The sequence below is a fragment of the Opisthocomus hoazin genome, chromosome 24, assembly GCF_030867145.1.
Source record: "Opisthocomus hoazin isolate bOpiHoa1 chromosome 24, bOpiHoa1.hap1, whole genome shotgun sequence".
Taxonomy (NCBI): domain Eukaryota; kingdom Metazoa; phylum Chordata; class Aves; order Opisthocomiformes; family Opisthocomidae; genus Opisthocomus; species Opisthocomus hoazin.
Genome location: NC_134437.1, coordinates 7,591,278 through 7,604,919, shown reverse-complemented (window position 1 = coordinate 7,604,919; position 13,642 = coordinate 7,591,278). Strand labels below are relative to the sequence as shown.

Here is a 13,642-nt window from a genome sequence, read left to right as displayed (position 1 = left end):
AGTTCGAGTCACCCCAAAAAACGGTGCGCGGTCAGCGAGACGAGGGGAGGCAATGGGGAAAAACATATCGCCTGCCCGGTTTTTCACGTACAATATTGCCTCAATGACTTGATGGGACAGAGGAGCAAACCAGGCCTCAGGTTTTAGCCAGCTGAGTGGAAAAAACAAAAAAACCTCAACACAAAAAAAGTGCAGTTTCATCTCACAGCTCAGTAAGAGGCGAGCAACAGTGGGGAGCGCTGAGTTTGCTCCCCACCCGGGGCTAAAGAAGCCAAAAGTTGCTCCGAGCCGCCCACAGGAGCAGGGAAGGAGAAGGGAACAGAACAACTTCGAGGACTTTTGAACGCGAGCGCCAAGGGCTTTGCCTTCGTCTAAACACACGCAGCCTTGCAGGAGCTCAGGCTTTGCATGCAAACGTTTGCAGCCTGTTCATGCTACAAGCTTTCAGATCCAGCGGGCGTCTACAATCTAGATAGAAAGGCTGAGCCTTTTAACCAAATTACAAACTGAAAATGAGCTGATTTTTTCTTTCTTGCCACCTCTCTGGACCCAACACCGAAGTATGTATCCCTCCTGAGGATGCAAGTCCCTCCTGGGATCAGGGAGGTATTCAGGCAGGTAAAGCAACCTGCAGATTTGCATGTTTTCATGTAATTACCCCCAAAGCCTGCAGCAGTCACAGGCACAAATCCTCCAACCCGGGGAAGCTGGGACAGACGGGAGGGAGCAGATCTACGGGCTGGATGTGTGGGGCCACGCAGCGGGACCGAACCCAGCTTTGCGAGGGTCACCTTCGCGTCCGAGACCACCAGAGAGACGTTATCTCCGGAGCCATCTCACAATTTTGCTATCGGTAGGACTCAAGTGGCCCCCCCACCTCCAATTCCACTGCACCTGGGAAAAATGTAGGAGCTTGTAGGAGAATCAATAAATATTTATTGTTTAACCAGCAGTATTTTGACTGGAGATGTAAGCATGGCCCGACGCCAGGGAAACCAGAGCCTTCTTGGCCAGCGCTGCAAACGAATTTTTTTTCTGTATCTAGTTGGAAGATTATAAAATATACAACGAAGAAAAAAAAGAAACGCAGGCAGCGAGCGGCTTAGTCACGGAAGAGGAACAAAAGAGTTGAGATGCATAACTCTGTCAGGGGCTGGAAAAAAAGGGGGATGCAGGCCCGATTTTTGGCGGCGAGACAGCTCTGCAGTTTATATCAGCTACAGATTTGTCCCACCGGCTTCTGCAGTGATGAGGCTTTACGCTGGATCAGGGCATATATCCCCGGCTTCAGGGGTGCTACGCTGATTTGGACGAGCTGCAAACCCTAACGCCCAGCCGAGAAGCAAACCTGGGGGGTCAGGGCTTGACCTACGGAGGCACGAGCCTGCATCCGTAAGGAAGAGCCCAGTTTCCGTGGGGATCCCCAAACTCACGGCGCAATGAAGCGTCAGTCCCTGGCTCCAGGGGCATTTTAATGCTCAAGCAAGGCAGATCATCCCCTCCACCTTCACTTCAGTTGGTCCCCTGGCACCACCCCACCAAGCACAGGTCTTCCACCGAGGAAAATGTGTGAGCCTGGAAGATGCCAGCAGCTCCATCCTTCGGATCCGTTCCAGGGACGGCAATGACACTTGCTCTCCTAACTCCTGTAATCTGCTCACCTTGTGCCCGTGAAAGGAGCAGCTGACGGTGCAAAATGGAAAAAACTCTCTTGCCTTGTCTGGGACATATCCACCTGGATTTGTTCCTTTCTTCCCCAAAATCCCAGCTGATACTAGCACCACAACTGGAAACAGCCATTTGGGATGACAGAATTCCAAGTTCACATCCCCAAACCACATTCAGACAAAAGAGTGGTCTTCTCCACACCCACCTCTTCCCCGAGTGCCTGTGATGTATCTGCTCTCACCGAAACAGCAACTGGTGAAGAACAACCCATCCACCTTCCATTTTGCTTCCAGCACCAAAATATCACCCCAAGGTCTACCCACAGCACGGCCTTGGCACCGCTGTTTCCCTAAACCTGGTTGCCAGCTCAGCCACACAGCAGGGATCCATCCAGGAGGATGCAGTCGCTGCTTTTTCACTCAAAACCTGGTTCCCCTGGTAAAACTCTGTGTGCCATGGTCCTGATGAAGTAAGTACAGGCTCCCAGCTACTTGCTGCCTGCCTGCCAGCAATCCGCTATGGATTTGGGAGAGCGGGATGGCATACGACGCGCTCGTCAGCTCGCTTTGGAGAGCTCGAGTGCAGCATTCCAGCACGAGACTGTGTTATCCCTTTATTTTATAAGGCCTATCAAAGCGTGGCACGCTGTAATTACATGGCAAATTAGCAGCCCTTTTGTGTAACAACACTGTAATTACACAGATGTTACATGCTTGGGGGAGCTTACGACGAAAAAGCGGAATGAAGGGAGCTTCGCTCCTTTTTCCTGGAAATCTCCTTCTGCTCCCTGTACCCAGGTAAAAATGCGGTCGTCTGGGACGTGTTTTAGCCAGTGTATCCCTGAAGGAAAAGTCTATGGAGTGGTCCTCTTTCCACCTCTTATCACAGCTTTGTCCCTTAAGCAGACAGAAGTCTAAAAAAGTTGGAGCTGGTGGCAGCCAGGTGCAGAGCATCCCCTCCCTCCTGGGAAACTCTCATTCCCCCATCCCAGCTGGATACCACAGTGATGGGCATTTTGTAAGTGCATAGAGAGATAATTGCCCTTTTTCAGCCCAAATTCTCACCTCCTCCGCAGGCAATCAGCATGGAAAACGCCAGAGGAGCCCAAAGCCCTTCAGTTTATCAGAGGCTCGCCCACACACAGCAATCCACAGCCAAAGCCCAGCTCTCACCTTTGCTGCTCACGCAGAAGGAAAATCGTTCAGAAAGATGCCGGCTGCGATTCGTCGCATCCCTGGGATCACTTCACCTTTCCTGGCGTTGCAAGTGTGCCCAGCCCGTCCCCGTGAGGCCAGGTAAAAGCTCTTCCAGTGCAACCGATGCAGAGGAAGGGACAGGGGACATCTCGAGGCAGAGGGAAATGCTTGTGTTCTGCCGCTGCGTTTCACCCCGCGTGTGAAAAAGCGGCCTTGCAAGCCACCCACGAGACCGATCTCTTCACAGCAGCAGGGAAACTGAGTCACGCAGCGGCTGACGCAGCTGTAGGGACCAAGCTGGAGTCCGAGCGCTTTGCAAGAACAACGCAGGATCAAACCTTCCTTTTTGGAAGGGGTGTTCCAAGTCCCTGTGTGCTACCGCTCTCTTATCCCCAACCAGCTCAGCAAACTGACTGCATTGAATGTGCTGATCCTGCCCTGCACATAAATAAAGACCTGGGAGCGAAGGTGTGGCTGGAAACTTGCCCTCCCTAGATGAGACAGATGGAGGGATGAAGGATCCCATCCTAAGACCGTCACGAAGATGCATTCAGACTCGCAAAGCACTTTGCCGTTTCCCTGCAGCAAGGCACCGCGAAGGAGCGTACGTGTCTGCCAGAAGACTGGCTTTAAACGCAAACTCCCTTCTTCGCCTGCACTGAAAGCGAAAGCAAAGGACAGAAAAGCTTGACCTGGCTGTGGGAAGGGGAAGCGGCGCGATGCAGGCAGGTCCTACGTCCGAAGACACGCTGCGCAGAAGCTGTCCGCTTCCCTCTACCCTGCAGCAAACGCAGCAGGAGAAACCTTGCTTCAGCCCTGACCCGGCGGCGTCCCAAACCCTGAAGAGAGGGAAAGGCTCTGGCCAGATAAAAATACCCCCCTGGGATGCCACCCACGCGCAGGCCGATGGAAAAAACGCCTCTGTCTCCCGGCTGTCCTTAGGGGACGCATGGGAAGCGTCCTTCTGTCCCCCAGCAGTCGGGATTTCTACGCTGCACGTGCACAGACCAATTCCTCTTCTCAGGCCAGGCAGGAACAAATCCACCCCCGTGCCCGTACCACACCTCCAGAGCACGGAAGCAGGAGGGGGAGTGGATGCAGAAGGACGGGGAGCCCAGCATCTCTCTCCCCTGTGATGCTCAGCATCACCACCTACCACCACAGCCCTTCCAGGGTACCTTGTGGGGTGCCCCAGGGGTGCAAGTCAGCAGCTTCATTAGCTAAAAAAATGTCGTTTTCTCTCAGTATTTGGGAGCCCATTCCAGCCAGGGTCACAGAATCACTGAATGGTCGGGGTTGGAAGGGACCTCTGTGGGTCACCCAGTCCAACCCTCCTGCCGAAGCAGGGTCACCTACAGCAGGCTGCAGAAGAGCTGCTTTTAACTCTGACCACAGAGAGCCAACAGAGCTTTGCACAACTGGAGGAAACCAATCCATTTGCAGAGGGCAGCGTTTACCAGTTGCAAGGTAAGTTCCTGTCAGGGTTGATTTTTGCATCGTTGTTTTTTTTTACTGCCCGAAATAAAGCCGGGGAGCTACGTCCCACCAACCCATTGGCGGCTCAGTCACGCATCTGCAATCCAAAGCTACGTTAGCATCTACTCCGTCAGATCCTCCTCACGAAAACCCACGCACACACAACTCGTATCTGAAAGAAGCAGCCCACCACTGTGGTTTTTTGGCTCCTGACCTACTCATCTCACTCACACATTCTTGCTGGCAGCGGAGGGGGGGGGTGGGAATTTGGCTTTGGAAGCTTCGTGCAACTTCACATCCCTTTCAGGTTATTTTTAAACCCTTTGGACACACTTACAGATCCCACCGAGGTTTTACACGCAGGGGCTGCCTGCACGTGTGGGTGGGAGTGGGGTTTTATTTCAGGGGAGTGAGAGGGGGGACGGTGCAGTGCATCTCCGCAGTTTTACGGGGCATCAAGCACCTGGCAGATTAAACATCTTGCACAATTGAAAACCCATGCCTGCAACGACTCTCCCTGCGTAAGGTTAACCCTATGGCTACCGTGAAGCAAATCTGCTTTGCTGCTCGCTGGCATGCAAAGGAATGAGGGGCTGGACCCCTTCTCCCTGAAGCCGATGCCCGTTTTGAAAACAAGAGCGATGGGCACGTTTGGTGGCAGATTCAGCAACGGGACCTAGGGCTGGACGAGCCACCAGCGAGCAGTCCAGTCCTCAGCCGCAGTCCAAAACAGACAGGAGCAGAGAAAAGTTATGTCCCCTACGCAGGGCACCGCTGGGTCCCAGCAACATCAGCCAGCAGCATCCACACTCCCTCTCTCAACATCAATCCGACCAAGCAAGAAAGCTTCAGCGTCCTCTAAAAAGTTGGAGGGGAAATGAGGTTAAGCCAGCTAATTGACAAGGCTGACCTTTCTGGCTCGCTGTGTTAGCGCAGCCACCAAAACAGAAGCGAGCGCAGCTGAAGTCGATAGGGAGTCAGCTCTTTTTTACCTTTTTGGTTGTTGTTTTTCAGCGCTCTTCCTGCCAAAGTTTAAACTTTGGGTCAACTCTAAAAGTCGCTCGCTGACATAAGCTGCAACCGAGCTCTCACGGAGAGAAGAAAATGGACTTAAGGCAGGGCAAAACAGCGAGTCCTCACTCTAGGCACAAGGTGATTACACAGATCCAATGCCCAAACACCCAAACAACACAGGAGCCTCTGTAGCACGCTCTCACCCCTGCCAGGAGATGTGTAAGTTTTTGGTCTGAACTGAAAAATAAACCCCAGATCCACCCAGCCCTGCCCCAATGGTGTTTCTTCCCATCCCATTTTCTTCCCCTGCAAGCAAACAGACTGCCGTCATGACCCGTAGAGGAGGAACGAGCCTCTTTTAACCAAACCTTTAGGAAACAGGCACAAACAACTCCTCAGCTCCACCAGAGCCTCTCATTTAACCTCCGCAGGTGCTTTGGCAAAAACATCCCGTGTCCCCACCGCATTTTGAAGCCCAGCCCTTCGGAGCCCACACCTGAAAGCCGGGCTCAGCCTTGCTGTCAAGAGCGCTGAAATAGCTACGAGCGGGTCCTCCCCGTGCGCGGGCAGAGCGGGAAGACGGATCGGGCGAAGGACGCTCTCCCCGCGTCGGACACCGCGCAGCCCACCGGCGGCAGATGCCCCGGGTTGGTGCTGACTTACCGGAGCTCTCTGCAGACAAGCTGATCCTATGCAAGCATCTATTTTAAGTCTGAGTGCCAAGCCCTGCGCCGCTCCGGACCCCCTTGCGCTCCCGCAGTCAGCTGTCATTTTTATTTCCCACACGCAGCCTGAAATCCTATTGCCTGGCAGGGGCTGAGCCCCCTTTCCGGGTATCCTAGAAGCTTGCTGACTGGCAAAGAAATGCACAACTCAGCCTTTAATTGGATTTTCTTCAGCGCACCAGCAAACCTCCGCTCCAGCACAGTGGGAATTACAGCAGGATGAAGCAACAGGACTCTTTCCACCCTCCCTCGTACCCAGAAAGAGAAGTTTTTTTTCCCTTGCAGGCCCTCCAAGCCCCATCCTCTACCTCGACCGAGCAAGGCAGAAACCAGCTGAGCGTCTGGGGTCAGCAGGCACGCAGACGACATCAGTATGTGAGCAAAGGCTCAACCAGTAGCGTTAACCACAGCCAGCAGCAGCTAAACTGCTAAACAACCAAAAAATCAAACCCCACACGCCTCATCTCAGCAACAGAATCACAGAATCACAGGATGGTCGGGGTTGGAAGGGACCTCTGTGGGTCATCCAGTCCAACCCCCTGCCCAAGCAGGGTCACCCAGAGCAGGCTCCACAGGACCGTGTCCAGGCGGGTTTTGAACATCTCCAGAGAAGGAGACTCCACAGCCTCCCTGGGCAGCCTGGGCCAGGGCTCCGTCACCCTCAGAGGGAAGAAGTTCTTCCTCATCTTCAGACAGAACATGTTGCTATCTTCCCCGATAGCTCCTGCACCCTTCCTCCACCCGTTTCTCCAGCTCCAGCGAGAGGGAAGGAAAAAATACAAATCAAAGCAGCGGGCTTTTCCCGGTTTAAGCGTGGTACATCCAGAGGAGGTACCGCTGGAGGTTTTATTTCCCAAATTCCAGGAGTGCTTGGACCACATTTCCAGCGAGGGACGGGGCGGGGAACGAAGACCCCAGTTCAGGAGCTTGCGCAGGGCTGGCTCACCCACTCGGGAAAAGGGTGCGGGTGTCCCGGGGAGCCGGTGAAAACAAAACCACCGACCCACCCGAGTGCATCTCCTGCCCCGCTTGCCCGTGCCCCCCGGCCGGAGGTGCTCGCCCCTCGCAGGACAAGGGGATGGGTTGGGGGTGATTTTTAAGAGAAAAGGGGTGCGGTGGGGGGATGTGGAAAGTCTGAAAAGTGCTGGGGAAGCAACTTCGGGGGAGCGCAGGGCCGGGCGGGGCCGCCCCGCTGCAAGTTCAGGGGTGCGTTTCATTTTCCCTTCCCAAAGACAGCCCCCCCCCCCCCAAAAAAAAAAGAACCCCCAAGCCCCAACCCTCACCGGGCAGACATTTGAGAAAGGGGGATCCGCCGGGCTCCCCGCGGAGGGCAGCAGGGGGGGGGACCGGGGAAGGGAGGGCAGGGCGCTTACCGGGGGACGGGAAGAGCTCGATGTCCACCTTCTCCGTCTTGATGATGGTCAGGTCCACCGCCGCCTTCATGGCTGGGGCCGGGACCGGCACCGGGACCGGGACTGGGACCGGGGCCGGGGGGGGGGGGGGGCGGCGGCTGAGCCCCGCCGTGAGCGGAGCGGGGCTCCCGGGGCAGCGGCGGCCGGGCGCCTGCCTCCCTCCCTCCCCTCTCCTCCTCTTCCTCCTCTTCCCGTTTCCTTCCTCGCTCCTCTCTCCCGCTCTTCCGCGCTTCCCCCGCCGCCGCCGCCGCCGCCGCCCCGGCCCGGGCTGAGCCGCCGAGGGGAGGGCGCTGGGGCCGGGCCCGAGCGGTGACAGCGGCGGGGAGGGACCCGCCTGCCCCCGCCCCGGAGGCGGCCCCTCGGCGTGGGGGGGGGGGGGATGGATGGATGGAGGGGTGCGGCCCCTTGGATGGAGAGGTGCGGGGTGAAGGGGGGGTAAGGGCTGATGGAGGGGGGGTCCCAGCGCATCCAGCGCGGAGCCGGGCCCCGCCGCGACCCCCGCTTGCATCCCAGCCCCGAAACGCGGGGAGGGGGGGGGGGAAACTGGGAGCTGGAGTTTTAGCGCTGGGAAAACGCCGCCGAGCGCAGTAACGCCGAGACCGAGCCGCGTTTCTGGAACCGTGTTTCTGGAAACCAGGCCGTACGCCTTCGCCCTGCCTCGTCTCGACGCCTTCCACGCTCGCGTCGTCGCCCCCGTCGTCTCCCACCCGTGAGCGCGGGCGATGGCCAAGGGTCCAAGGACGTGCTTCGTGCGGGTGGGAGGCCAAAAAGGTTTGGGAAGCGGCTGGGTAAAAAAGCAGCTTAGGGAATGCGAGGCGAGTAGCATGCCGGTACGGCAAGGCGTTAGCAGAAGAATACGGGTTCTCACATGAAATATGTTTTATTATATTTAGGTAGCACAAGCTTCAGACCGCAAACGGCAGAGCAGAAGGGAGATTATGACTCACAGATGTCAACTTACCGGTACAAGTGTTAAAAAAAAAAAAAAAAAAAGTCATTAGCAACCAGCTCTTGTGGTTCTCTCACTCTGAAAGTCTTAACAGACTCCGACGCGCTGGCAGAGACCGGGCTGCTCTGATCAAAGCCGGGCTCGAATGAACATCCCGGCTGTAACGGCGGAGAGCAGCCATGTGAGTCAGCCTCCGGGGCTCGAGGCTACCCACTGACCCGGAGGGTGAACCAGGGTCCTGCCTGCAAACACCATCGAAACCTCCCGATGCACTGAAAGAGGAGCTGCAGGCACAGACAGTACAGCTCAGGATTTTTTTCTAGCTCCTTCGGCAGTGCCTTTCTCAGGCGCCTCAGGTGTTTTTATAGAAGAAAATTCTGTGTGACTGAAAGAAGCTGCGAGGTACCCGGGCCAGAAATCGAGAGCCTGATGCTGGCTCGCGCGAGCAGCCGGTTTTACCCAGCAGGCAGCTCGAGTCGCAGACAGCGGGATGTTTGAGGGCAGGCAGTCAGCGCCAGCCAAAAGTTCATTTTTGAAGCACCTCACCCGTCGAGGAGCACTCACATTTCCAATTTTGCAGGCAATCGTATCGCCAATTTACTTGCCAGCTCAGTTATGGGCAATCTATTCCTGCAGCAGCGGAGCAGGACCAGCGATGCTCTGTGTGAGCAGGACATAACCTCCCTCCACAGATTCCCGTGTGCTTCAGAGAACCCGAGCTGGGCACAAGGTTTGAAACCTCGGGTGGCAGGTCCTTGGTTTGAAACCTGCCACGGGAATGAACCTGGAAATCTGAAAGCGAAAAGAGGATGGCTGTAAGGAGAAGACTCGGTCCCCGTTGCCTCTCCCCCTACAGGGTACTGGGCTTGCACCCGCCCTTCGTTTTGGGCTTCTTTTCCCTCTTCCCCATACAGGATGCACAGCAATGGTTGAAGGAAGAAACTACAGAGAGGAGCTTTAGCAGCAGGTTCCCAGCTGAAAATCAGAAGGGGATTCAGGAGAAACAGCTGCCTCTCTGTACGATCCCTTCCAGAGCAGGCTCGGGAAGAGAAACCCAACGCAGTTATCGCAGCCTGGCAATCCTTCCCTTCCTACACCGCTGCAAGCTCCCGGGCGAGCGCGAAAAGCCCGCGATCCTGCGGCGGGGCGAGTGTGGGAGAGCGCGGTGCGCGCGCCGGCGCGGAGGGGACCGCTTTACGCAGCTGGCGGTGGGCTCTCGGCCGCGGCGACGAAGCCGTCAGAAAGCACCTGCGGTCCTGACTGTATTGAAATGACCCCAGCGTTCCCCCCGCTTCGGCTGCGCTCGGTAATCCGCCCGGCTCAGAGCAGCAAACCACAATCCTCAGGCTGAAACAGAAGCGGAGGCGCGCGGCGAGGTCGCCGGGGCTGGCAGGAGCGGGCGTTGACGGGCACAGGCTGTGGAGGCCACGTAGGAGAAGGCTCTCGTGAGCAGAGATGGTCCCAGGTGGAGCTGCTGGTGGGATTAAAAAGCAGCGCCGGAGGAGGCAGCGGCTGCCCCGATGGTGTCCGTGCTTTAGCCTTGCTCCCAGGGGCCGATGCGTTTGGCTCGGCCTCTCCTGCGAGTGTTGCGGTCTTAAGGACTGGCTGAACTCCAGTGCACCTGTAATGGGGCTCCTGCTCTCCTGGACCAGTACAAAGGCTCTAATAAAGATCTTCCTCGCAGCTCGTGCGTTTTTTATTAGGAAAGATTCTCATGCTCTTGGCATTGCAGCTCAGCAAAGCCGAAGACACCGAGCCGCAGCTTGGCGCAGCGTGGCTGCAGCGAAGCTTTGAGCTTCTCCACTCCCCTGCCTCACACCTCCCTCCGCGCTCCCCTGAACCCCGGTTTCATTTCGCTTGTGCAACGTATGGCAGCCCCTAGGTGCGGGAAAACTAGAAATGCTTCCAAAAGTAGCACTGGGGCAAAAACCCCCAAAGCAGAGGAAAAGAACGGAGAGGCTGTGGACAGAGGTTTCCTCCCAGGGCAGCCGAATCTCTCCTTCGAAGTCGGCTCCGTCCTAGAGGCCGCCTTAATTTGTGTTCTCTTCATAGCCTGCAACATGAAAGCCCTGGCTCTGAACTCCAGCTGAGCCGCTCAATGGCTCAGTGTTCGCAGAAGGCATGGAAGGAATCCATTGATTAGTTTCTTCAGCTGGGATGTGACCGTTTGGAGTCCAAGACCTGCCAAACATGACTTCGCCTCAGCAACTGGTTCCTATTTGCTGCTTACAGGCTTTAGAAAAATCTTTCCCCTTCCACATCCAAGTCTCACCCTCCTTTTCCATTCTGTCGTTATTCAACGTTAATATCTGTTCAGGCCCTCTCCTGTCGAGGGAGGATGCTGAGTTGCGGAGAACAGCCCTCCTGCCATTAATATAGCCAAAAGATTTTGCCGTTGATGGGAGATAACCATCTGCCCTCCCTCCACAATGCAGCCTGACTGTTTTTCAAGAGTTTGGAACAAAGAAAGGACGGGCAGTAATGCCACATTGTTCCCAGGGACGCTGACTAACCTTGGTTTAAAAGAAGAATAGTAATTATTCATTCAGCGTCGAGGAGAGGTATTACGAGACTGGAGCCTTTGCCGTGATTTCCGAACGCGCAGTGCGGGCAGGACTGCTCTTCCACGACCTCTCTCCTAGCCGAGGCCGGCTCTTTCCCTTTGGCAGGGCCAAATTCGCTCCCGTCACGGCCCTTTGGCAAACCGGCAGCTGCTGGCCCTCCTCCAGATGTTACAGAGGTGGGACAGCTTCTCCTCTCCCTCACCTTTACCCGTCCTCTTTCCTAGCAGCGCTGCTACCGAAATGCGGCCACCTCGGGGGTGAAATGCGACGGCTACGTCAGAACGCGGAGCAACACCACCCAGCTGTTATGGACAGGAAATGAAGAACACCATATCCAATTAAAACTGCAGGGGGATATTTATGGCAGAGCGTAATTAGCCAAATTGGAGCCTTCCCCAAAACTACCATGGGATTTTTAATGACCACAAGCGGTCAGGGCTTCGGTTTGATGTTTCGTCGAGTAAACGATATCCAGAGGGCATGAGACAAAAATCAGGAGCAAAGGGGAAGGGGAGAAAAAAAAAACACAACCACAGAAGTGTCGTGCAATTCCAGGGAGAAACTGGGACATGAAAGGATTTATCGTAAGGGGGACTTTGTTGGAAAGAGCAGCAGCCACCACTCCGAGAAAGGAAAGAGCAGGGAGGTGGCTCTGGGTGTGGAGGTGGCCCTCTGCAATGAGAGGAAAGAGCAAGCAGCTGCCATGACCGTTCCCCAGGGAGATACCTTTCCTGGAATTTAAAATGATACGAGAAATTCTTTCACGCGATAGCTTCCCTGTCATAGCTGGGAAGTATTTCAGCGAGTTGGTTTCTGCCGGTAAAAGGAGGCTGGATTCGTAGTCCTGGTGACTACAGCCTCCCCTTTTTGGCTAAGCAGCGGGCATGGAAATAGAGCTCATTAGTCAGCACGTACTGCGTGTGCCCCCCGGGCTGTCTGTCGGGAAGGCAGGCTGCTCACAGATCTAGCATTTGTGCCCAGGAGGTGACGAAAGGGTTGGGTCCTCCGTGACCCGGATGGCTGTGGCCTCCGGGGTCCCCTCGCTGCTCCGCACTCCAGGGCTGGAGTCACGGAAAGTCCCCGTCCGCCGCGCTGTCTGCGTTAAAATCAAGTTTCTGTTCGCGCTGCGGAGATCCAGACTTCAGGCCCCGGCTCAGCCCGGAGACGTCGCTGCCACAATACCGTCCTCTGATTGCCCTCCAGGCTCGAGCAGAGGAAGCCGCCTCCGAGCCTCCCCGACTCCTGCTCTCATTAAATTCCCAGAGGAGATGGCTCACAAAAGCATCTTTGTGGCCAGCTAGGCGTCAGGACTCCAACGCGCGCGCGCGCATCCCCGCGCGGCTGCGAGGGGTCCGGTTGACGCGCCGTAGGTATCTCAATCAACCGTCTCGCAAGCTGCTTGAGCATCTTCAAGTGCCTCCTGCTATTGGTTTCCCAGAGGTCCCATGCTGATTCGTAACCTGATTAGCTAATCTGGGCTCGAGCGCTGTAATTCTGCCTTGGATTTCGTTGGCGGGGGGTGCTGTCACTCACTTGTTACCCTGCTGGAAGAACTGGCCGGATGGAAAATCCACGTAAGCTGCTCTGCAGCGCTGTTTGCTTTCGGTACATTTTCCCCTCTCCTCCTCAAGTAACAGCACTGAGTTCTTGGTAAACATAACCCGAGGATTTTTGCTGTTTAAATCTTGAGATTCACAATTACTCTGAGCTGATATGCGCCAAACCTCATCTGCAGGACGTCCCATCTTTGGCCAGATCTCTTGGGCAGTCTCCTTCATAGCAGAAACAAATGCAGCCAGCTCAGACTTTAGCAACACGCCTCTGCTTGCGACTTCACCCCTGGCATTCACCAGTCTCTGGTGACAGAGGTTACTGAACCGATTTCTGATGATCCTTGAGATCCCCTTCCCTGGGATGTAGGTAAGGGATCACAGAGGAGAGGCAATGGGGTCGTTGCCAATAAAGCAGATCTCCTGGACAGCTAGGCTGTTCACTCACACTTATCTGCTCTTTCAATCTTTCAAAAAACCCACCACCAACAAAAAAAGACCCATTGCTTGAAGAAATACCGAGTAACGGCCACATTTCACTTACATGAAGGCACCAGGAGCCACAAAAGCACCTCCCAAGGAAGGTCAGTCCAGCACCAACCTCCAGTATACGAATTCACAGCCTAAGAAATGGCAGCCACCAGAAAAACACGCTTGCACGCAGCTGGTTGGTAGTGGTCAGTGTGGAGAAATAAAAGACATGAGTGCAATGATCCCCAGGCTAACGTTCATGACCAGGACAGAGAGGTTCAAGAGATAGAAGTTTCATTCCTGGTCAATATTTCCACATGACCTCTTACAAACCTTTGTGCCTCCATCGCTCTTTTTTAATTAAACAACATTTTATCGCTTCACAAGAGGCTGGGAACATCAGCCCAAAGGAAAAGATCAGGGGCTGGGGACCGTGACGGGGTCTCACCAGAGAGAGACTGGAGGGGAAATCTCAGGAGAGAGAACTGGGATTCCCATCCCTTGTCGCGCAGACACTGGGAGGCGCAGACATCGCATCCATAGTGACCAAGATCCCCCCAGCCCAAACCACCGTCCCACCACCATCGTGAGCTGCCAGGTGCACGCAGTCTACGGAG

General features: G+C 55.5%; 1 protein-coding gene across 4 annotated transcripts in view; it reads right to left on the bottom strand.

The window, feature by feature from the left end:
- The window catches only part of ETS1 (ETS proto-oncogene 1, transcription factor), a 78,937-nt gene that overhangs the window by 41,754 nt on the left and 23,541 nt on the right, over positions 1-13,642 (bottom strand). For 2 of the 4 annotated variants that reach the window (XM_075442409.1, XM_075442410.1), the window contains exon 1: positions 7,453-7,678. The exons of the other annotated variants lie outside the window; for them this stretch is intronic. In XM_075442409.1, coding sequence (XP_075298524.1) covers positions 7,453-7,522 — 70 coding nt within the window. In that variant the 5' untranslated portion in view covers positions 7,523-7,678. Of the gene's footprint in view, positions 1-7,452; positions 7,679-13,642 lie in introns of those variants that run through there. 4 annotated transcript variants of the gene reach the window in all.